At 36.4% G+C, this 26,331-nt stretch overlaps 1 protein-coding gene across 1 annotated transcript in view; it reads right to left on the bottom strand.

Annotated features, from left to right (window-relative positions):
* MEGF9 (multiple EGF like domains 9) overlaps positions 1-26,331 on the bottom strand; it is an 81,830-nt gene that overhangs the window by 31,940 nt on the left and 23,559 nt on the right. Inside the window, exon 2 of the mRNA XM_044778938.2 lies at positions 7,246-7,447. Coding sequence (XP_044634873.1) covers positions 7,246-7,447 — 202 coding nt within the window. The remainder of the gene's footprint in view (positions 1-7,245; positions 7,448-26,331) is intronic.

The raw sequence follows: 26,331 nt of genomic DNA, 5'->3' as shown, positions 1-26,331 counted from the left end.
CTCAATCTAAAGGCAACTTCCTCTTTCAAGACTTCCTTGAATCTCCTGTGTACTTCATGAATACTCATGTTTTGTCTGCATTTACATCTTTCCACTGAACAGTAAGTTCCTTGAGCACAGGTATAATGTCGTTTGACATATAGTTAGCAAATGCAATATCTTTATTAAACGAAACGAGTGAATAAAATGACAAAGCTTTCCACAATTGTTAATTGTTTCTAGTGATCAAATAACTTTTTCTTGATCTCTCAGAATTATAGGCAAAGTAATAAATGAGTTTACAAAACAGCTGTTACTTCCAATTATTACACAAGAGCTAATTTTCAGAGCCTCATGAATGTGAGCCATGGAGATTTTGTCATCTTTCTGTTTGACATTTATTTCAGCGTAAGTTTACTTCATGAGTAAAATTTTTCCCTCTGTCCTGGGGCACAGTCCCATAATTAAAAATGCAAAGTAGTAAATATTTCAAAATACACTGTATAGTAGCAACCATAGGTTTTACAGAAAAGGATATTACACCACTACAGAACTTCTTTGTTCTCTTACAGAGACAGTTTAAAATGATGCGCCTTGTACGCTAACCTACTATGAATACATTAAAAGATCTCAAATCAGTATATAATTGCTTACATATAAAGTTAGCCCAGGTAGTATTTTAAGGGCTGTGTTAAAAGATTCAGGCTCTCACTAGGCATACTCCTTTTTTTAAAGACTGGCCCTGAGCTAACATCTGTTGCCAATCTTTTTTTTTCTTCCTTCTTCTCCCCAAAGCCTCCCAGTACACAGTTGTATATTCTAGTTGTAGGTCCTTTTAGTTGTGCTATGTGGGACGCCGCCTCAGCATGGCCAAGTGGTGCCAAGTCTGCACCCAGGATCTGAACCAGTGAAACCCTGGGCCGCCAAAGAGGAGTGCATGAACTCAACCACTCAGCCACGGGGCTGGCCTGGCATACTCCTTTTTGAGATAAAATGTTACTGATTTCTCCATTCATTTATTGAGCATATGTCCAAATGTGAATCAGGAAAATATTAGGAATGCATTCCAAAAGGAAAAATGAAAAGTTAAGATATCACAGACCAACTCCTTCCCAATTAAACAGGTTGAAACACCAATGGCGATGTGAGGGGGTGGCCATCTGTCAGTACATAAAGGACTTTGTGTTTGCACACAAAGACATTGCCCAACCCACATCTGGCTCCTGCAGCCAAATTCTACCCTCGCTGGGGCAACTCCCACTGAAATACATGGGCATAAAGAAAAGGGAATGAATTTTTTAAAAGCCAGCTGTTTGTTCCATGGACAGTAGATGTATGAGAGAATCAGGACAGAATTGAGTCCACTTTTCTACTTTTATTTATTTTAAAAAAGAGGACATGGAGGTCAAGGCAGAAGAGAATCTGAGTAGGTGTTAGGAGATCAGATTTCTCATCTCATTGTAAAGTCTTAGGAAATTCCCTTGAATTCTCCTGTTTTTTTCCACCTGATAAGGTCGTCTTATCTCTCTGCCTTGTCAAATCATAACCTGTAAGGCATATCTCAGTTCCCACCTCCTCTGGAAAGGCTTTCTTTATTACTTCAGCTTATTCCTGTTCTTTTCCCACTCTAAACTACTCTACTTAGAAATGTAGCATGTATTTATAAACTGTTTTGTATCGGCTTCTAGTAGATTGTGTCTTTTAGTCTTGCATAGATTATATGTTTCCTGACAAGAGCAAAAGCAATATTGTTTTCACTGCAAAGTTTTTACTTCTCTTTTGTGAGTTATCGATTATATTCCTCACTTTAAACAAAAAACAAAACAGATTCAACACAAAGAGATGGCAGTATAATAGATACAATAAATAATAATTATGCATTGAAGGGCTGAACCTCTAATGTTCTCAATTTCTACTAAGCTAAAATTGGGATTAGTCCTTCCCGAAAGAGTTATTTATATGGCATGAGCTACATCACACCAGGGTCAGGGTCCAATTACCAGAGGACAATCAGAAGAAATTCCTACAAAACATCAAGTGGTCTGCACCACAGCATCAGAGTTTCTTACAATACTCACTCACTTTACTCAATATCTGAGATTTTGAGAAAGGCTGTACCAACATAGTGGATAGGAATATATACTCTAGATCCAGATAGCATATGTTTCAATCCCCACTCTTACTTACTGGCTATTACCTTGTAAGTTAATAACTTGCCATTTTTTTTCCTGTACAAATGAGAATAATAATAGTGCCTACCTGATATGGTTGCTGTAAGGATTAAATGTATTACTACATGCAAAAGGCTTAGGATAGTGCATAGCATGTATTCAATTAACTTTACCTATTATTATTATTCTAAAATACAGAATGTCCAACTTTAAAAGGTATAATAGGTTTATGAAAATGGAAGAAAATAGTTAAACTTTTTTTTCCTGTTATAATGAACAATTTCTTTTTTAGCCTACCAACAGAAACAAATATCCCAACCCCTACTCATACCCAAGTCTAGTTGACTTAATCTTCCTCTTTTCTGAGTTGTCAATTCTATTGCTCACTTCCTTTTTTCAGAAAACAGATTCAACTCCTAGGGAGTTACTGGGCTGAATCTATGTGCCAGTCACAATGTTAACAGGTACACACACACATACAATTTAATTCTCACAAAAATCCTTCGTGTTACATATATTAATCCTATTTTACAGATGAAAACACTGAGTCTCAGAGAGGTTAAATGTCTTAACCAAGGTCATACAGTTAGTAAGTGTCTAACCAAGAACGGGATCAAAGTCTACCAATTTCAGATTCCCCTTCCTTTCTACTACGTATCACACTACTTGCCTAAGATTTCCCTTTTCCCTTAACTCATCCACAGAAATTTACAGCGGAGCAGAACACAGAGGTGTTTCATCATAGTTTACCCATACATTCTTGCCAAAACACAGAGTCCTGCAACTTCCCATTTCTGTTCCTCTATTCTCGTGTCAATTTAACTTCCTTTCTGGCAGTAGGAAATGCAATGCTTACAGGTGGATTTAGAGCTCCCATGACTTCCTTCTAAGGACTTTAAGTACAGGCTTTAAATGACTTTTGTGATGTATTGCTTGTTCTGACAAATTGCCTGGCATTCTGAAATAATATCGTTAAAAATGTTTTAATTAAAGATTACTCTGCAGTAACCCACAGAAAAGAATTATGGATTTATCTCAAAAATTTAATATGCCTATCCTTGGGACCAAAGACAATTAAGAAATAAGGCAAGTAAAAAAAACAAAGATTAGAAGAAGCATGAAAGAAAACTTATGAGAAGAGAGGTCAAGACAGTGAAAGGCCAAAGCATTGTTAGGATCATCTCTAGATATTGAAATCATCCAGAATTATGACGGATGTAGCTTCAGAGAGACAACAGTGAGTCAGAAGGGAACCGACTCTGGGAGTGGCAATAAGGAGAAAGGAAGATATCTATTCCAACTCCAGGTCCAGAGGTAAGAGAGAGAAAACATCCCTCACTTGTAAGGGCTGCAAGGGAAGCAAGGTCCCTCCAGATTTCAATTAGAAGATGATGGTAAAGGATGTGAGAAGTCAACATGCTTTGATATTATGCAGATAATATTAAATCATGTGTTACTCATTAAAAAAAAAGACCTACTAAGAATAATAGAACCTATCAGGTACACAGAATATAGTCCTTGTAGACCAGGTAAGAATAATAATAATAATAATATCTTCCACCTCCTGCCTAACATCAATCTTTCATTACTGAAAATCAGATATTCTGCATGAAATGCTAAGAAAGAACCTATTTTCCAATATTTTAAATGAAAAAAAATTACAATGCACTACACGTCAACCCCAAACCACCAACCTAGTCTGTTAAAGTGTAACTAAAACACAGTAAAGCACAAATAAGTAAGAAATAAGTAAGAAACTCCCATGTTAGCATAAAAATGCTTACAAAATCACTTCCTGATCAAAAACACTTCCTATGGCTGTTAACGGCTGCTTCACACACAGTAACACACTGTACACCTTCTTTGTTGACATGTGGTGCATTTACAAATTGTCTGCATGTGATTCTGACATTCTACCAATTATATCTGGAATTTAACACAAGACTGCCCACATATTATTTGTTTAAAATGTTACATATGGCTTTATCGAGTTTCTGGGACATAAATACAAATTTTTCTTACAAATTATCAGCCAAAACACACTGCATTGAGAGATAAGTAAATTCTAGGATATTTGGGTGTTAAATACCAAGGGGCTTTCTACTAGGGACTTCACTATTAACTGTGAAGTCATTTTGCTTCACAGAATAAGCATTTGCTTACTACATTTGTTCAACTGGAATGAATGGTAGCTTTAGTGTATAAACATAGGAGAGTTAACTATACCCTCTAGATATCAAAATTCTCACATACAAAGTGGGAAAATAATAGTTCTTTCCTCAAAGGAGTTTTTGTGAAGATTAAAGGAGATAATGCACATAAAGCACAGTGCCCTAGGGGGTTGGGCCCGTGGCCAAGTGGTCAAGTTCGCGCACTCCGCTTCGGCGGCCCAGGGTTTCACGGGTTTGGATCCTGGCCGCGGACATGGCACCTCTCACCAGGCCACGCTGAGGCGGCGTCCCACATGCCACAACTAGAAGGACCCACAACTAAAAAATATGCAACTATGTACTGGGGGGACTTGGGGAGAAAAAGCAGAGGAAAAAAAAAAAAGAAGAAGACTGGCAACAGTTGTTAGCTAAGGTGCCAATCTTTAAAAAAAAAAAAATAGCACAGTGCCCTAGCATATAGTATATACTCAATAAGTGGTTCCTATTACTATTTTTATTGTCTGTCTAACAAGTACAGATTGTAAAAATTTACAAAGGTGTTATCTTCCTTGATCCTTAAGACAGCTCTTTACAAGAGAGAGATAGGGCATGGACTGCTACCTTCACGTCACAAATGAAAAGACAAACGCTTAAAAGAAGTAAAGTGACTTACCCAAAGCTACATGGTTACCTGACTATACCGACCATGACTGGAACCCTGTACCAGGGGTTGAGGAACTTACCCTTAAAGAGCCAGATAGTAAATATTTTAGGCTGGAGGCCATATGGTCTCTGTCAGAACTTGTCAATTCAGCCACTGCAGCACCAAAACAGCCATAGATAACAAGTAAACAAATGGGGGTATATGTGTTCCAATGACACTTTATTTACAAAAACAGGCAGTGGGCTGGATTTGGTTCAGAGCTTTGGTTTATAGACCTCTACCCTAGATCTTTGAATTACTAGTCTAATGTCCTTTTCCACTACTTTATAGTTACTACCTATTTTCAGCATGGTGTTTCAGCCCATGTCACTTAACGACATTAACCGTCAGGGAAAAGATAAATCAGAAATAGTTTGTGAAAGCCCTATAAAAAACAGTAAGATATTACATAAATATTAGTATTACTTTTTTTCCCCCACTCTTCTCCAGCTTCTAAAACCCTCTCTCAATCCTCTCCTTATTTCTTTCCTCTCTAATAAGGTAGTTTGGCCCAGAAGTAAAAACTTTTCTCTCTCTCCAAAAGTACTCAAAGCAAATATGTTTGCAGAATCTTCTAAAAGAAGGAGTGGATATACCATTAGATACCAGAATGAACAAACTTATCCAAATCTCATCTTTTAAAATGGTAAGAAATGTGAACTTTCTACAGACGACTTGTGTGGGCATGTTTTTAAGGGAGTAAAAAGAGCAATGGTAAGTAATTTCTATACTCTCAATCTCAAATAACAGATAATCAGTTTTCTCATTATGGAAGCCATTTGGCATGGTGATAAGGATACTGGATCTGGAATTAGAAGACTTAATTTGGAATTCCTTCTCTGCCACTTACTATCTTTGTGATTTAATAACCTACATAAAAGGAGTTGTTGTGAGGATTAAGACAAATAATTATTTTAAAACACCAAGCATCACAAACATTGATTATTGTTGCATTTGAAATTATAAGCTTCTTAATCAAGTTCACTTCTATATTTTTAAATAGAAGTACAATATGATACGATAGTACAATGTGATTTGTAAAACATCCAAAATAGCTACCGCTAAGTATAAAGAATCTTTTCTGACAAGGAGCTAAAAGTTCTTTAAAATATTCCCTCATTAAGCCAACAATATTCCTTTGAAATTACAACAAAAGAGAATTTATCGACTGACGTTTGTGAGGCATTTTACATACATTCTACTCATTTAACCTTCACAACCTCGAGAAGAAACTGACGCTCAGAGAAATGAAATAACTTGTTGAAAACACAAAGCTCCTAAAAAGCAGCAAATCTTGCATCCATACCCAGGTTACATTGACTCTAAAGCTTGTGTTGTTTTCCTTACACAACACTGTCTCTTCAGCTTTTTGACTTGGGGTCCACAAAAAGCTAAGTGCCTCATACCAGGTCAAAGTTTAGTGGAAGCAAATCCTTAGATTATGGGGCACTATTCTACTATATTAAGTTACCTCCAAACAACTTGCCATTTTAAAGGTACTTCCAGACAATTCCTTTTTTTTTTGCTGAGAAATTTTAGCCCTGAGCTAACATCTGTACCAATCTTCCTCTATTTTATATGTAGGTTGCCACCATGGGACAGCTGACAAGTGGTGTAGGTCGGCGCCTGGGATCTGAACCTGTGAACCAGGGCCGCTGAAGTGGAGCATGCCAAACTCAACCACTAGGCCACAGGGCCAGGCCCCAGACAGTTCTTGCTTAATCTAGTTTTGGTCCCCGAACACATGCTGGTATACAGAGTGAAATCAGTCTTTTCCCCACTAGCTAAAGAAATTTAGATATTACCAAGTTTAAGCCTTAGATGTGCAAAGACACCGTTTTAGAATTTTGATAAGAAAAAAAATAAACCAAAGAATAAGTTTCCTGAAACTCCAATGGTATGTTAATAAACATAACAAGAACATTCCCACTGGAAATGCTTGGAAATTATTGCTTCCAGAAAGCAGACTGCTTTCTCAGTAATTTTTTTCCATGAAATTTAGAGAAACTATCACAAAGCAAAATTGGTGACCCAGGTGCTTTTGAAGAACTAAGTCAGTAAATTAGAAGCTTTTTAATCTTGACATTAAATATAATATACAAAATGAGGGGATAAAAGTATATGAACTGTTTTGTAAATCGATGGCCCCTCCCCCCTATTTAAACAAGCCTGGTCCTTGAGAGCAGGAGCTTTGTTCCTTGACAAAATAAAATTAAGTTCACCTCCACCCTCTGCTGCTTACCTGTTGCAGGACATGCTGAGGGATCCATGTGGACTACAGTCACATGGCAGACAGAGCCCAGAAGTACGATTCAGGTAAAAGCTCTCCTTGCAGGTTTCACAGCGAAGACCCTGATAATCTGGGTGACACTCACACTGCCCTGTGGTCTGGTTGCAGCGATTCACATCCAGGCTTCCAACCACAGAGCAGTTACATATGTATTCTGCAAACGAAAGAAGAAAAGGTACATTATTAATTAAGATTTAACACTTTCCTAGGAAAATGAACTCTTTTATTTTTCTTAATAAATGTTCATGACAACTTTGAAAGGATGGAAGAAATTAATTCTAGTTCAAATTCACTTTCTATCCTATTTAGTTTATTTATGTTGGGAAAGATACATAGTAAAGTACATAAAACTATGTACTGTTCATAATTACAAAACTAACATTCTCAATTTCCTTTCAGTACTCTTCATCTTCAGCCCTCTTACCCTACACTTTAATGTGTGTGTGGGTCTGTACCTTATTAGTTTTTCTGGATTGGAAATCTCCAAAGGCAGGGCCTGTGCTTATTTACATGACACTGATAGCACATGTGGGAAATGACAACACGTTAAATAATAAATAATCCCATTGCATAGCAGCAAAAGCCTAAGGTTCAGATGATTAACTGTGATAACTAATTCAGTTCAGACAAGATCATGCTAAAGCTGGAATCATAAACAAATATGTTCTTCCCAGAAAGAAATTAATGGAGAATTGAAATTTTAAGGTGAGGAAATGATGAACAATAAAGTCCAGATGAAAGTTCACAGGGTCAGCCTGATCAGTGGGTTAAAACCAATCATAATTTGAATCTCTTTCCCAAATCAAAAGATTTAGAAAATAAACATTTTCTTTAGATACATTTCAAACAGTTCTTTGGAGGAAAATATTTAGAAGTCCTTGGTTTTAGCCTTTTAATACAAATACATTTAAAGATCACTTAGGATTTGGTTTTGCTATTGTTTATACTCATTTTAACAAGAAGAAAGTATTTTCAACAAAGTTTGACACAGTAACAACATGGGACTTTGTAAGCATGTGCAAAAATATGAAGTTAAAATCAACGGCAGATAAAACAAAATCTTGTACATATTTTAGAAATAGCCCCCATTTCAAAATAGCTATGAACCTAGGTTTAAAAAGCCCAGCAAAATCTATGGTAACAAAGTATATTTCTGAATAGGTAAGACACTATATAAAACGGCATTATACTAATAAAAATTTTGCTTGGAAAAAATAATCTTTAACGTCATTTTTGATGATTTTTAAAAAGTTACTGGATAACTGCAAATCCAGAGTCTTAAATAGAAAGTTATAGAGGAATTTGCTTCTCTACTCTAGAAAAGGAAATTAACTTTCAAAATTCTTTAGGTCATCACAAGCAATTTATCCAGAAAAATCAAAACAAAGGATACCAAAGAAATATTCCCACTTGGCCAACTCTATACCTCCCACACTTCTTCAGGTCCTAATTTTTAGTGTCAGCTCATCTCCCTGCTCTTTCCACCTCTTTTAATTTGTAAACAAACCAAATGAATGAATATACATTGGTGAGTGACTTGTTTATTTTATCTATATTTCAAGCTTGGGTAGTGAATTAGTTACGAAACTCAGAAAAGAGTTCAGATTCTTCAGCCCCAAATTTAGGAAAGGAATCAGCTCCCCATCTCAATCGAGATTCTTATTTTCACTGGGCTATGTAACCATGACATTTCTTTGACAGAGCTGCATGTTTTCACGTTATTTCTAGTTTCTGTGTGTGTGTGTGTGTGTGTATGTGTGTGGTTTCTGTAAATGAGGAAGCCGTGTTTAGTGGTCTGTAAATCTGCCAATGACAACTTCATGGCAAGACCTTCACTCCACCGAAAATGAACAGAACGCTTAAAATAACATTTTTCTTCCAAAATCTGGCAGAATTTCAACATACATCCAATTCCTCCTGCTGGACCAATTTCATCACAAGTTAAACTAACCAAATTAGGCTGGTGTGGGCAGAACTAGCTCAAGAAAAACGAACAGACTAAAAAATTCTATTATATAATAAAGACTGAGAATTTTACGTTATCATTTCCTTACTAATGTACTTCCATCTGAGACCTGAATCAGTGTTCCCAATGAGTAAGATTAGTAGAATTTTTTAAGAAGAAAATTAATCTACGAACTTTGAGACAAAAACTACGTTTTTTTTTTTTCAGTAAAGTCTAATGGGTAAACCTTCAGTATTAACCAAGTTCATCGGTTACTTATTATTTCTATAGAGCCAATTCAATCTTTTGTTATTCCCTAAACATACTCTTTTTTTTTTTTTTTGAGGAAGATTAGCCCTGAGCTAACTGCTCCCAATCCTCCTCCTTTTTCTGAGGAAGACTGGCCCTGAGCTAACATCCATGCCCATCTTCCTCTACTTTGTATGTGGGACACCTACCACAACATGGCTTGCGAAGCGGTGCCATGTCCACACCCAGGGTCCGAACCAGCGAACCCCAGGCTGCCGAAGTAGAATGTGTGCACTTAACTGCTGTGCCATCGGGCCGGCCCCTAAACATACTCTTTTTAGTCCCATCTTTGAACCTTTGCTCATTCATGCTCCTTGGCATGCTCTCCCCCTCCCCATATTCAAACCTATCCCTTATTTCAAGAATCAGCTGAAACTTACTCCTCCATAAACTCTAATATTATTGCCCCTAGCGTGAATCCGTAACATCTACTACCTACTAACTTTCATATGACAACAATTTGAAGATGCGGCAAAGTGCAGCATTATTAGCACAGACTGTAGAGGTAGACAGCTACAGGTTTAAATCCAGCTCTATCACTAACTTTATGACCTTAGGCAAGGTAGTTAACATCCTGTGCCTTTCTTTTCTCATCTGTAAACACGGCATAATATAGTACCTACAAAACTCAGCCTCAGCACATAAGCTGGAAGTGACTTGGACTGTAATCATACAGGAGCTAGAAGAAAGAGACACCAGATAAAATAACACAAACACAATTCACATGTCAGATTCATAGGCCACAGCTTTGTTACACCCTAAGGACAAGATCTAAAAACCTGGGATTTGGTTTCTTACCATAGCAGTTTTGGATAACGTCGGGGAAGCAGAATTAGTGTCCTGGCATTCAGAAATCCAAGTTATGGGTCATCTAGATAGAGAATAAGAGGGTGTCCTACATTTGCTAGGCTCCATACATTACCAATATGGGTGCCTACAAATACAATGATGAAAACAAAGATTTAGAATGTGGTTTCAGAGAGGATGAAAAAGAGCGTTTGTTGTTTATACACCCTTGGTACTAATCATCCTAACAGTAGTGGGGTGAATGGCAAATATTTCAGCAAAGAGACCACTCTAGTACCAGGATGAAGTCCATCACCAGGAAGATGCTGTATCAAGACAAAAATACAATATCATGTTAACATCCCTCTCCAAATTAACCAAAGGAAAGGAAGCTGAACCAAAGCATACCAAGTACCAGGGAACATGCACATCTTTTCTGCTTGCAGCTCAGAATCCAAGGCCCTATTCCAGTGACTGATTTCAATTGAAATGACCCAAGTTAAATGAGTAGTATAAGCAACAGTAATAAATGTAAAGCACTATGAACAACCATTAAATTGTGTCAGGATAACTTGTTAGCTTGTAAGTAGAGTAAAATCTCAGAGGCTTCACAGTTTTTGACATTCATATGGAACCAGATAAGAGTTAGTGCAGAAACAGTGCAATTTACTAGGAGGCTGGCAATATGAAAAAAGAAAAGAAATTTCAATTGATAGAAGCAGTGGGAAGAACCCACAGCCAAGACAAGGGATGAAGCGCTGACTTTTTAATGAGGTAGAATCTTGGACACCACAGCAGCACAAAGGAGTCTGTGACATGACTAATGGTAAGTCACTAGTGTGGATGTCAACGAGAATGAAACAATATGAAGAGGACACAAAAAGCTAATCACAGACAAGTCTCAATGAAATGCCAAAAAGCTCATTTGGTTGCCTAAGAGTAAATAGGGAATAAACTCTCTGGCATTTGAGTAGCAGGTTTCCTTTCAATGCCCTATAATTCTCAGAAAACTCTACAGAGAAATAATCAGAGAAGAGTAACGTCAATGTTAGCAGAGAGACTGCAATCCTCAGCAATGTTTTTTCCTTTTGTTTGGCTCTGAAGAGCAATGAAACGCAGTGATTTGAACTCTGAAGAAGAATAAGGAACTAAAATCTGGTGCCAAACTATTTGAAAATAGAAATATAAAGCCCCAGAGAAAAGACAATACATTGGCATTTTTCTCTGAGAACTTAGAGGGTGATCTTGATGTAAAAGTATCCAAAGCAATCACTGCATTTAAATCAAACACTGCACTTTTTAAAAAATCCCTTACCAAAGCCCAAGAAATGAAAATTTTCAGCACTCAAAAAAAAAAAGGATCATTTTGTTTAAAAGTCTGATAAGTCCTCCTTTTGTGCACAAACCCCTGTCCTGGTAAGAGATGATCTTCTTGGAAATACCCATACTAACTGGGTCTTTCATACAGCAGGTTGGCGTCGCACTGTTTGCAACTTTTAACCACCTCATGTTCCTGCTCAGTAAAAAGTCCTTTATATCTCCTACAGAATTTTAATTGTGTTAGTATTATACAGCTACTTTGATGGGGTTTTTAGAAAAATATTAGCTGTGATAGTACATCCTAATTAATGTGTCCTCTGTTTCTGTATGCCTCTTTTTGAAGTCCTTTCTAAGTGCTGTAATTATGGCAGTTTGGTACAACAGTGTGTTAGCCTTTTGAAGATAAAAAAGAACTATAAAAGCAGTAAATGAAAGATTTGAACAAGAAAATGAAAAAACTGTGTCCTCAGTCAATTCATGATGCAAATCTCATAAACAAAGAAATATTAATTGATAACAGCACTGTTGCTGATCTAAAATGATTACAAAACAAGTACTGCATTTCAACCTGGACACTAGGAAAAAGACTTGTGAATGTGACTAACACAGAGCACTCCCAGGAATCTGGCTCAGGAATAGCCCGAAAGTCTACCTAGAGCCTCTTGGAAAACTGTGGAAATATCTTTACAAAATCCAATTTCTGTCTGCTTTTCATTCCTTCAACAATGATTTCACTCTTCCTTTTCACTATCTTCAGAAATTGAAAGAATACAAAAAAATTACCTATTAATAATACCAAAAAAAACTGCTCTAGGCTACCAAAACTTTTCATTGTTCCCCATATTCAGAAGACATACAAAATGTACTATAATTTTGATGGCATCTTCTGTTCAATCTTAAAGTAAGAAAACCTAGAATATATGCATTTAAAACACGTTAAGATTCAGTACTTAATCTTATAACTAAAATTTAAAATACTAACAAATTCAATTAGTCAGTTTAAACTTTGAAAAACATTTTTAAAAATTATCAATATGAACTATAAGCAAAATATTCTAAAGTGTACTTTTTGTTCTTATTTAATATGTATAAAAAGTGTTTTTTAAAAGTACCACCAGTTTTCAAATTTGTCCGAATAGTCCTTAAAATAGGGGAAGGACTTACCTCCAGGACTTCAAAATGTCTAGAAACTTCACGTGTCTATTTGGATAGGCATACTACACTTTAGTATCTTCATCAGGAAAACAAAACTACTTTGTGAGGCAATATCTGGGGGTCATCTTTAATTATGGAGAAATTGAGTTTCTTGGGCTTTTTATTAAAAGGGAATAACCTGATTGTAGGATATAAAATACTTGGGGGAGATTTATAAACTGAGATCATACGACAGGGATCATGTCAGCACCCATCATACTGGAACAATTGTTACTATTTCCTGCATTGTACCCTAAAGCCAAAGAAAAAACACACCTTCTCCACTTCCCAGGGAATAATCTCCTATTCCTCCACCTTCTCCCTTTCCTTCTTCTTTTTCTCTCTCTATTAACTCTGGTGTAATGTTTAAAAATTAAGTAAGACAGAATACAGTGCAAAGTAGGTATGCAATAGAACAATAAATATTTTCAATATTTGGACACACATTAACTTTAGTATCTTTATCAGAGGAGCATGATCACTTGATGAGCATATTATCTAGAGCTCCGATGAATATTACTTATTTATTCAAATTCTAAGTGCAAAATGGATATCACAGTTATTAGTTAGAACCACAGTCTAATTTGCAAAAGGAGGTAGAAGCAGTTCTGTTCTCTATACATACATTGTAGCCATTAAAACAACGAGCACTGAATGGAAGTCAAAGAGCAAACTGCACACTAAGAGGCAATGAGTACCTGTCTATTAGAATGGCTAAAGTTAAATAACCAAAAACCTGACAATATCAATTGCTGGCAAGGACGGAGAACAATTGAAACTTTCAAAAATTACTGGTGTGAATGCAAAATAGTGTAGACACTTCAGAAAACAGTTTGACAGTTTCTTATAAGGTTAAATATATCTTTACCACATGACTCAGCAATTCCACTCCTGGGTATTTATCCAAAAAAAAATGCAAACCTATGTTCACACAAAAACTTGTATATAAATGTTTATAGCAGCTATATTCATAATCACCCAAATCTAGAAACAACCCAAATATCCTTCAACTAGTGAACTGGAAAGACTGTGGTACATCCTTACAATGGAATACTACTAGCAATAAAAAAATGAGCCATTGACATGCAAAAACATGGATGGATCTCAAATGCATTATGTTAAATGAAAGAAGCCAGAATAAAAAGCTATGTATTATATGTTTCCATTTACATGATATTCTGGAAAAGGCAAAACTATAAGAGCAGAGAACAAATCAGGAGTTTTCCAGGAGTTGAGGGGAAGGGGGAAGGTTAAATAACTACAAAGGAGAAGAACAAGGGAATTTTGAGGGGGTAATAAAACCGTTTTGTATCTTGATTGTACATTTGTCAAAACTAATAGAACAGAAGACCAAATGAGTAAATTTCATTGGATATAAATTTTAAAATAAACAAAAACTTTGGGAAAAAAGCAATGAGGTTTTACTAGACTAGATTCTTAAATTTTGCTAGAGGGAAGCCTTGGTGCAGACTGTGGTGCTAAAGTCAGCGTGGGACCCAACTAATAACTCAGTCTTTTTTCAAAGCTAAAGTTACAATTAAGATAGCAAAAAGGGATTAATGCTTCAGCTGACTATTGCATAAGGAATTGAGGAATATTTTGGGATTTAAATGCTATTTAACTAAAGAAGTAGAATCTTTTCTTTTCCCTTTGGCTCCAACTTAAGTCTTGGGTTATAATTGCTCTGTGTAGAATGAGGGAGAAGAGGAAACAATGAAAAATAAAGATGTATAGGATTTCCACCCCCCTTTTCACATATAATTGCTTATTTCCCTTTGAGATTCATCATTAAAAACCCTACTGTATTTAAACAAAGACCAGGAAAATGCATGTAAGTATAACAACTTGAATCTACCCAGCCTATCCAACATAGGGCTTCACTCTTTTGCACCTAGGATAGCATCTACAAAATAACATCTCTCCTGATTTTCAAATTGAAAAAAAGGGAAAAATAATTGTCAGAATCCAGCGTAGGAACACTTAATTCAAACCTCTGCCTGTACATCAAAAGAATAGAAAACAACGAAAGAGCAAATTATATTCTCTTGTTTATAGGTCTGATTTCCTAAGTGTGTGGTGTATTTACTTCAAAATGTACTTTTTATTAGGCCCATATTTCATCTTTGTAGGTTTAGAGTAAAGGAATCTCAGAAAGGGCTCATTCCAGGGAAAAGGAATTATCAACAGAGAATTTTTATTTTCATAAAAGGTCTTACTCTAGCATAACATTGATACTCAAATTACATTTCACATTTATGTTATGCCAGGGTAGGGTCACAAATCTTTGCAAAGCTGGGAAACTTAATATTAAAGCTGATGAGTTTCCTGAGTTAAACCAGACTTTGTAGAAATGTGGAAAGTTTTAAAGCCACCACTTTTAAAGAAAAGCTTTAAGCTTTCCCTTTTAAAATAAAAATACATCCATTGAAATTCCCAATCACAATTCACTATTGCAAAACATTTCTTCTGCTTTATGGTAAACATATAAAAAAAGAAGGTAACATGACAGAGGTTTTATAGAAAATTTTCTGTCTCACACTTAAGCACCTATTGTTAGTGCTTGTCCTTGCATTGCCAGTTTCACTCATTTAATTAGTGAGAACAGATGACAAGTTCTGGGAAAGGTAGTAACAACTAGCTTTTACTATGAATAGTAACAGAGACAATCTTACCAGTTATTGAGGATGCACTACACGTATACCAAACCACAGGAGAAACTTTACACATACGGCCTCCTTTAATCTTCGCCACAATCCTGAGAGGTAGGTACTTTGAATGAGGAAACTGAGTCCTAGAGAGATTAAACGAATGATACAGCTAACCAGTACTGGAGAACAGATTGGGAACCCAAGGTGAAGAACTCTAAAGTCCATGCCTTTTTACTATGAGAAGCTCTGCCAATGAAAAATCACTAGACAGACCCAGGACACCTTAAAACCAGAATCTGCTGCTAATTTACCAGCGCTGTTACCTTCAACAAGTCTAACCGCTGTGAGTTTCAGTGTCTCAGTCTACAAAACATGAATAATTCTTGCCATCTATCTCTAAGAAATACTTAGGAATAAAGCTAACATAATATGTGCATGATCTTTATGCTAAAAACTACAAAACACTGATGAAAGAAACCAAAAAAGAAACTAAATAAATGGAGAGAGATAATATAGCAACTAGATCTATAGAGTCAATGAACCCCAATCAAAATCTCAGCAGGATTTTTTGGTAGATATTCACAAGCGGACTCTAAATATGAAAAAGCAAAGAAATCTGAATAGCCAAAGAAGAACAAAGTTGGAGGACACTCAATAACTAAGTTCAAGACTTAACTATAAAGCTACAGTAATCAAGACAATGTGTTATTGGTGAAAGAATAGACACAAAGGTCAATGGAACAAAACAGAGAGCCCAGGAACAGACCCTCACAAATATCATCAACTAATTTTTGACAAGGTGCAAAGGCAACTCAATGGAGAAAGGATAGTTTTTTCAGTAAATGGTGTTGGAATAGTTGGACATCCATATGCAAAAAATGGAACCTCAATCTAAACGCACATCTGGTACAAAAATTAACTCGAAATAGACCACAGCCCCAAATGTAAAATGTAAAACTATAACACCTCTAGAAGAAATCATAGGAGAAAATCTGACTGAACTTGGGTTCAGCAAAGAAATTTTAGATACAACACTAAAAGCAAAATCCATAAAAATTTATAAATTGGACTTTATTAAAATTTAGAACGTTCGCTCTTTAAAAGACTACTAGAGAATGAAAATACAGCCACCAACTGGGAGAATATTTGCAAATCACATTTCTGTCAAAGGATTTGTATCAAGAATATACAAAGAACTCTCAAAACTCAACAATAAGAAAACACCACAGCTTAAAAATGGGGAAAAGGTCTGAATAGACACTTCACCAAAGAACACTTATCTATGGCAAATAAGCACTTGAAAAGATGTTCAACATCTTTCATTAGGAAAATGCATATTGAAACCAGAATGACATACTACTACACACCTAATGGGATGGCTAAATTTAAAAATACTGGCATGGGGCCGGCCCCGTGGCCGAGTGGTTAAGTTCTCGTGCTCCGCTGCAGTGGCCCAGGGTTCGGATCCTGGGCACGAACATGGCACTGCTCGTCAGGTCACGTTGAGGCGGCGTCCCACGTGCCACAACTAGAAGGACCCACAACTAAGATATACAACTATGTACGGGGTGGGGGCGGGGGGGGGGAGTTGGGGAGATAAAGCAGAAAAAAAAAAAAAAAAGATTGGCAACAGTTGTTAGCTCAGGTGCCAATCTTTAAAAATACTGGCAATACCAAGTGTTGACAAGGATACTGAGCAACTAGAACTCTTATATATTGCTGACAGGAATGGTTGGAAAACAATCTGGCAGTTTCTTATAGAGTTAAATTTACACCTACCATATGACCCAGCAATTCCACTCCTAGCTATTGACCCAAGAGAAATGAAAACTTATGTTCACATATCAGTGTAAGTGAATGTTTATAGCAGTTTTATTCACAATCACCAAAAGCTGGAAATAACCTAAATGTCCTTCAGCTGGTGAAATTAAACTGTGATCCTTTTTATATCATATATTAACATATTTTTCACATTGAAATCTGTTTCTGATTTATAAAATTGATCTGTCTAGTCTTATACCAGTACAGTGAAAAAAAGTTTTAATATCTACAGCTTTATAATGTGTTTCACTGATGAATTCCTCTTCTTAAAATTTTCTTTTATTTGTTCATAGTTATTTATGTTTTTATTTGAACTCTGTTGCTAAATTTCCTTCAAAAAAGATCCTACTGTAATTTTCCCAGTAATTCCATTTATTCTAAAAGTTAATGTATCAAGAACTGGTAGCTTTACAATATTCAATTTTCCCATCTACGAACACTGATATGTCTCTCCATTTATGCAGCCTTCTTTTATATCTCTCAGTGAAATTTCATAATTAAAAAAGACATGTATATGAGTTTCATACATAGTGAGATTATTCCTAAATTTTTTATTATTAGTGGTAGCGGCAGCAGTAGAGGTTAGACCTGTAATCTCTTTTTGCATTATCTCTTCTAATTAGTATTTTTAGTAATAATGATTAACTTAGTTTTTGGGGATATTAAAATAGCCATTTTGATGAACTCTCTTATTATTTCTAGTGGTTTCTCCTTTGACTCTTTTGAGTAAGGTTTCTATTTTTAAGTTACAGGAAGTTAGGTCTTCTATTGAAGGTCATATTTTACCTAACAATAGACACAATTCAGAGTTTCTTCAACCACAACGGTTTGTTGGTAAAATAGAGCAAACCATTTCACACAATTGCTTATCTTAATCCCTAGGTCAACCTTATTATTAATTATAATAAAAGCAATTACCATTTACTATTGCCTACAATGCCTCAGCCTTTATCAGATATTTTACTTGCATGAACATTTAGCTTCACAACAACCTTGCGAGGGTTGTTTATAAATATGAAAACTAGAAGCTAAAGAAGCTAAGGACTTGCCTAAGACCTGAGTTACAGTAAGTGGTTGAGACAGCACTCAAACTCAGGTTTATCTTACTCTACTACCTTTCTTCATTCTACTTCACCACAGAGTTTTCTTCCTTTAAAAAGAAGGGAAGAAGGGGTGGGCCCAGTGGCATAGCAGTTAAGTTAGGCATGCTCCACTTCAGCGGCCCTCATTCATGGGTTCGGATCCCAGGTATGGACCTACACCAGTCATCAAGCCATGATGTGGTGGCATCCCACATACAAAATAGAGGATGATGAGCACAGATGTTAGCTCAGGGCCACTCTTCCTCAAGCAAAAAGAGGAAGATTGGCAAAGGTGTTAGCTTAAGGGCAATCTTCCTCACCAAAAAAAAAAAAAAGAAGAAGAAGGGAAGGAGAGAAGGAGCAAAAAAGAAAGAAAGAAAGAAATTCCACCTAGTACTGTTAAATGTAGTTGGTTTTTTTCTTTTTCCAATCTGTTTTGTTTGCAAGAAAGTGACATCAAGTCAAATGATTACCAAGCAGTAGAATAAGGGGAAACAGTTGCTCAAGCTACAAAAATAATTCTCAACTAGAGACTTAGAACACCTTGCATTTGCTTTTGCCTGGTGAGTCTTAATATATTATTCAGAGCCAAGGACACATACTCATGATTTAATATTTGGGATCTGTTTGTTTTATGTAAATGTATTCTCATAGCTAAAATAATACTGCTGATTGGTATTTCCAGTCTCTCTCTAAATTCTGGATGTTGACTATGTTAAACTGCCAGATTGCTACCTGAACCTAGGCAAAAAATATTTCTTTTTGTGCCACCATTTTCCCATTTGCTTGCATTCTTCAAGGTTTTGAAAAAAGACAACCTAATTTTGTCATTTAATAAGAGTCAACTGCTTACTTTTTGAAAGGGCACTTTACTCGGACAGGCCACTATCAAATTTAGGATACATTGAAAGAAGTGACCAAATACTGCCTAAATGGCCTGAAAGAATAACTATTCTACCAAACTTTGAATTTATATAAGCTGTTTTATTTACTGAATTTTTATAGTGACCTTGAGTTTAAGAGGAGGTAGGGAGGTGGGAGGAAAGCAAATACAGAAATTAATTGGGCCAGAACAACTTAAAATCTGGCTCCAGGCCACATGAGAAAGAGATCACTCTATGAGATCAAAGGACCTGGGTTCAAAACCTGAAATCACTGTTTATATGCCCCATAATCTTAAGTTTCATGCCCTCTTTGTAAAGACTTTTCATAAAATTGGGATAACGATACCTAACTTATGAGGGTGTTCTAAGAATTAGAGGAGACAAGGCAAAGAAACCTAGGACAGGGCCTTCCTTTCCCCACCCTACACTTCTATCATAAGCAATGTTTTTAGCAAAGCAGCACCCTTCGATGGTACTACAGATTGCAAGAGTTGAGAACTAAAAGGGATCATCAGAGATCTCTAAATGTACTCAAATTACCCTAAATAATCTCACTAATACCTTAATTTTGTAGCAATAGAACAGAAAAGGTAAGAAAAAGAAGAGAACTTCAATTTCCAATACTGCCGATTGCTTCTGAGGTTGGCACTAGATTTGCCTTAGTGTCTCTGTTTACAGAGCACAGCTGAGCAGTTTAAAGGCTAGAACTATTTGCTCATTGTAATAGCTGGAAAATTAGTTCAGAGAAAAAGAGTGCCAAGAGAGCAAGAGGAAAGGTCAGTTTAAAAATACTATCCTAAAGTTCCCAGTGAAGTAATCTAGGAACTGTTTCCTAATTTTCAAAAAAGGGAAGGTTGGTCCCACATATTATAACATTCATCCTCAGCTAGTTTTTAAACATATTATTAAACATATTATTAAATATTATTAAATGGATGGTTTGTGGATTACTAGGAATAAACATGTATTTGATCACAAAATTATGTGATACCAACCTGGGAAAATACATGGAGTATATAGGGAAAAGTGAGTATAGAGAAAGTCTACTTACCATGTTTGCAACAAAGACTGACAGGGAGGAACATAAGGAGGAAATACATATTCAAAAGGTATCTGGGGCCCTGGATTCCAGTATAAGGAGTTTGCAGCTCATCCTACATGGCCTGATTCTCCAAATAAGTACCACCTGCTTCAAAACCACCTGTGGAGCACAGCAAAACACTGGGTCCCAGCCTACACTTATTGAATAGAAACCTCTGGTTGGGGGACTCAGAAATACGCATTTTTTACAAGCTTCGAAAGTGATTCTGATGTACCCAAAAAGTTTGCTATAAGCAAAAGGGAAATGTGGGAAACTCTTGAGTAGAGTAATGATGTGGCCAGAGTTGGGCTTCAGAAGTAAAAACAACAACAACAAAAATAGTAACTATAATAATGACAACAGTAACTATCCCTACTATTATTTATTATTTGTTTATTTATTACATGCCAGGCACTGTTTTAGGTACTTCACACACACGAACATTTAAAACTTGCAAGTAATATAAGGTAGGTACATGGTGATACAAGGGATAAAATAGGGAAACGGAAGCACAGAGAAATGAATTTCCCCAAGGTCAGATGGCCCTCAGGCATCCAGCTGGGATCAGATTACCCTTCGCAGCAGTGTAAAGGAGGAACTAGAGGGAGGAGACTAGAGGCAACAGATTCATTGATAAACCATTGTAGCAGTTTAACAGGAAAATCTGAGTTTGGGCAGTGTCCTTACTAAAGATTGCTTCCACAAACATACAGATACCTGTCAGTATATTACACAGCTTAATGAATGAACACTGCAAGGTGGAAAATATACCTGTTTGCAGCGCCAAAAGTTTAACAGATTTGGAGTTATTCCAAAGGAGGCTTAAAAGATGCACTTTTTTTTTTTCACAACTGGAAGCGGACTATTTTACTGTGTTCCCTATCTAATCCTCTTACTCCTCAAAACATGTAGATGAATTCTTCCCACTCTCCTGCCACTCTTCACCATTATCAAACACTTGTACAGTGTAAACATTGTTCTACATTGCAAGCTGTGAAGTTCTTTGCTTTATCATCATGACTAAGCATTTGGGTAACACTTCAAATTCAAAAATAAGGGCATGAGAGAGAGAAAAACCCTCTTCCAACTCCACTGCTCACTCCTGCTCTTGTACACACCATTAGAGGAACCTAATTACCCCTCCTTACACACACACACACAGGATCCTCAAAAGAAAACTGACATGGTTAGAAGTCACAATTCTAAAACACAGATTGGGAGCCTTCATTGTTTTTTTAATGAGTTTTTTGGGAGCACCAAGATGTTAAAGACTTTGCTCAAGTTTGCAAACAATACAAAACACAACCTTCAAACTTCCCCTAATCACTGCTAAGGCACTACTGGAAGTTAACAATCTGAGAAATTCTCAGGGAGCAGTGGTCAATAATAAATCAAAAAAGAAATAATGTGGCTCCCTCCTCCACTCCTAAAGTAATCGTCTTGGAGAAGCAAGCAATGTCAGCTAAAGTATCTAAGGGAAACAGACTCTGCCTAAGTACAATGTATCTCCACACAGTGGAACTTACTGTTCTTCCCACTTCACTTCTGATTTCATGTATCCCATCCACAACTATCTGTACCATTAAAAGTTACCACCACACTGTCGGTGGGATTGTAATAGGACAACCGCTATGGAACACAGCATAGAGGTTCCTCAAAAAATTAAGAATAGAACTACCATATGATCCAACGAGCCCACCTCTGGGTATATATCCAAAAGAACTGAAAGCAGGGTCTTAAAGAGATATGCGTACACCTCTGTTCATAGCAGCATTATTCATAATAAGCAAGATGTGGAAGCAACTCAAATGTCCATCGACAGTGAACGGATAAACAAAATGCGGGATATACATATGATAGAATATTATTCAGCCTTAAAAAGCAGGGAAATCTTGTCATATGCTACAACATGGATAAGCCTTGAAGTCACTATGTTAAATGAAATCCACCAGTCACAAAAAGACAAATACTACATGAATCCAGTCATATGAGGTGTCTAAAGTAGTCAAATTCAGAGAAAGAGTAGAATGGTGGTTACCAGGGACTGGGAGGGAGAGGAGAAAAGGAGGAGTTTTGTTTAATGGGTATAGAGTTTCAAATTTACAAAATGAAAAAGTTCTGAAGATCTGTTTCACAACAATGTAAATATATTTAACGCTACTGAACTGGTCACTTAAAGGTGGTTACAAAGATAAATTTTATGTGTGTTTTTAAATCATAATAAAAAAATAGGTGGGGTGGAAGCTATTATCATACAGTATGTGTATATGTATTTCTTAATTTACCAAAGAAGGTAAGGAAATCTTAAGTGCGGGGACTTAAGGATCTGATTATCTGGTCTACTCCCTTTTTGTAGGTAACTGAAGCTAAGAGTAGAAAATTAATTTCCCATTTAAACCGTGAAGCCAGACACACTAGGCTACAAACACGGCTCTAACTCTCAGCTGTGAGCCTGCACAAACGTGGGGTTTAAATGAAACAGTGTAACACAGTGCCTGACAGGCAGTTCTTCCCTTCCAGCAATCTGGGAGCCTTCGAGTGACAGCCAGAGCCCTGTCTGGGTTGACAATGGTAAATGGAGCGACTATTTGAAAAGAAACAGGTAAATTTTTTATAAAATACTTTTATTAAAATCTATATATCTAATGTAGATCAATTCCTAAGAAATGTTGAAATTATCCACTGAAATAATTTTGCTTTTTTACTGTTTTCCCTCCCAAAAAATCTAATTTTAAGAAGATAATGGTTACAGATTAAACCGAAATAGTCATCGAAAAGAGGCTACTCCTGGAACAATCAAATCTCTCATACACTCCTGATGGAAATATAAACTTGTACATCTTCAGAGAACAATGTGGCCATATCTGGAACGATAATGATGTGCTACAACCTAGTAGTGCCTTGCAACTCAAAGTGTGGTCCATAGATCTGCATCACCTGGGAACCTGTGAGAAATTCAGATTCTCAGGCCCACTTCAGACTAACTGATCAGAGTCTACAGTTTAACGAGATACCCAGGTGATTCCTACACATCAAGTGAGAAGCACTGCCCTAGAGAAACTCTCCCATATGTGGAGAAAGAGACATGCACAAGGTTGTTCATTGCAGCACTATCTGAAATAGGAAAGAAAAGCATTATTTGAAATGACTATCAATAAGAAAATGGATATCACACTGTGGCATATTTATATAGTGGGAAACTATACAGCAACTTAGACAATCTAGAGTTATATGAACCAACAAAGATAAATCTCAAAAAAATGTTGGGTGAAAAAAGCATGATACAATGCCATTATGCAAAGTTTAAAACATTAACACTATATTTAGTGTGTGTGTGTATAAACATTTTTAAATGCATAGGACCAAATTCAGAAGAGTGGTTACATCTGAGTAGGGAAGGAAGAAAATGGGATAAAAGAGGAACACTTGAGGCTTTAATCATTTCTAGCATTTTACTTCAGAATGAAAAGAGAGACCCAAAGCAAATGGAAGACAGTTCGGACATTACAAAGCTGACATTCGTATACAGGGGCTGCTCACTGTAGTACTTCCTACACTTTTCTAGAAGCTTGATATATTTCATAATTTTTTATGAGACATAAGTTTCTCCCCATTGATCAACATTTCTTATTAGTAAATATTATCCTAATCGACCTCATACTATAGTTATTTATCTTCTTGAGCTATCTGGGTCCCAGAAGAACAGGTTTTACATCTGACTTATCTCTGAAGTCATCCTCCCCTCTCCCCAGTACACACACCCACGGCTCTTTGGTCTTCAGATACCAGGTTAAGCGATGCAGAGGTCAGATGTAAGTGGAGTGATGGTTACCTGGGGCAATACAATGCATAGATAGAATCTGTTCCTGGAGTAGCACAGACTACGGCCTCAAAATAGGACTAACTGTAAAGTCCAAAAAGTGAAAGACAGAAAAGAAAACAAATAGCACCATACTAGAAGCAGGACTGAATCAGGTGCATTGAAAGGGTCAAAAAGAAAAAAGATGCACATCTAACGCCATGAATTTATTCATTCACTCGGCAAATATATATTGACTTACTATGTAACGGACATTGTACTAAGAGCAGGGGATGTAGCAGTAAGTAAAACAGACCAAAATTCATGCCCTCATGGACTTTACATCTTAGTAGGGGAGAGACATACAATAAGTAACTTAATTTAAATATCTAGTATGTTAGAAGGTAAATGGTAAAGAGAAAAAGCAACACAGGGAAGGGAAACCCAGGCGGCAGGAAGAGGAGGGACTGGACATGTGCGTCTTGGGGACTGCAGTTTTAGATAGGGTGGACAAAGGAAGCACACAGTAAGTACATGCAGGTGTTTTCCTTTTGAATGTTCTTTACACATGCTTCTGAACAAGGCATAGGGGTTTAAAAGGTTCAAAGCAATGTTCTGCTGAATAATTGAATGAATAAATAAATGAATGAATGAATATGACCAGAAAATTGGAAGAAAAATATCAACACATGAAATATCAAGAAAATGAAATATCAAGAACATGAAAACAGAGAATCTTAATTCTTCTCTAAGGTTGTCAGAGAAAAGGCTCTTAGCAAAGCACATGATTATTAATTCAATCATTCAACAAACTAGTATTGTACCAGAAATGGGGAGTATGATTTCTAGATGCTGAAGATACAATGGTGTGGAAGAAAGGCATGGTCTCTGCCCTTGTACAGTCTTAGAGCAGAGAGAAAAACAAGGAAGCAATATAGTGTGATAAGTACTAAAATGGAACTACGCACGCAACGTTATGGGAAAACATAGTATGTGTGTTTGTGTAGTGAGAAACACCTAATTAAGACTTTCCAGAGGAAGAAGTCTAAACTGAGACACAAAGAATTAGGAGGGTTAGCTAAACTAAGAATACAGGGGAAGTATATCCCAAACACAAGCAGGTAGCGTGCGTAATGACCTGGAGGTAAGATGAAGCATAGTACCATGGAGAAGAGAGACAAGTTCACTGTGGCTCCAGCACAGAACAGGAGGCAGGAGTAGTGACAAGTCAAGGGCTTTCTTAAGGTCAGTTGGGTAGCCACAGAAGAATTTTACACAAGAGAGGATGACATATTCAGATCTATATTTTAGAAACATAACTCTGACTGTAGTGTAAAGAATCGACTGGGATTGTTTATTCCTAGATATTTTATTCTTTTTGTTGCAATTGTAAATGGGATTGTATTCTTAACTTCTCTTTCTGCAAAGAGGTGAAAGGTTTGCACATTGAAAACTATAAAACATTGTTGAAAGAAATTGAAGAAGACACAAAGAAATGGAAAGATATTCCATGCTCTTGGATTAGAAGAATTAACATAGTTAAAATGTCCATACTTCCTAAAGCAATCTACAGATTCAATGCAATCCCGATCAAAGTTCCAACAACAATTTTCACAGAAACAGAACAAAGAATCCTAAAATTTACACAGAATGACAAAAGACCCTGAATAGCCAAAGGAATCCTGAGAAAAAAGAACAAAAGAGGTATCACACTCTCTGATTTAAAAATATACTATAAAGCTATAGTAACCAAAACAGCATGGTACTGGCACAAAAACAGACACACAGATCCATGGAACAGGATCGAGAGCCCAGAAATAAACCCACACATCTATGGACAGCTAATTTTCGACAAGTGAGCCAAGAACATACAATAGAGAAAGGAAAGTCTCTTCAATAAATAGTGTTGGGAAAACTGGACAGCCACATGCAAAAGAATGAAGCTAGACTACTATCTTACTTCATACGCAAAAATTAACTCAAAATGGATTAAAGACTTGAATGTAAGACCTGGAACGATTAAACTTCTAGAAGAAAACATAGGCAGTACACTCTTTGACATCAGTCTTAGCAGCATATTTTCAAGTACCATGTCTGATTGGGCAAGGGAAACAATAGAAAAAATAAACAAATGGGACTACATCAAACTGAAAAGCTTCTGCACAGCAA

Source organism: Equus asinus, chromosome 10 (genome assembly GCF_041296235.1).
Source record: "Equus asinus isolate D_3611 breed Donkey chromosome 10, EquAss-T2T_v2, whole genome shotgun sequence".
Taxonomy (NCBI): Eukaryota; Metazoa; Chordata; class Mammalia; order Perissodactyla; family Equidae; genus Equus; species Equus asinus.
This window is presented reverse-complemented; position numbering and strand designations above follow the sequence as displayed.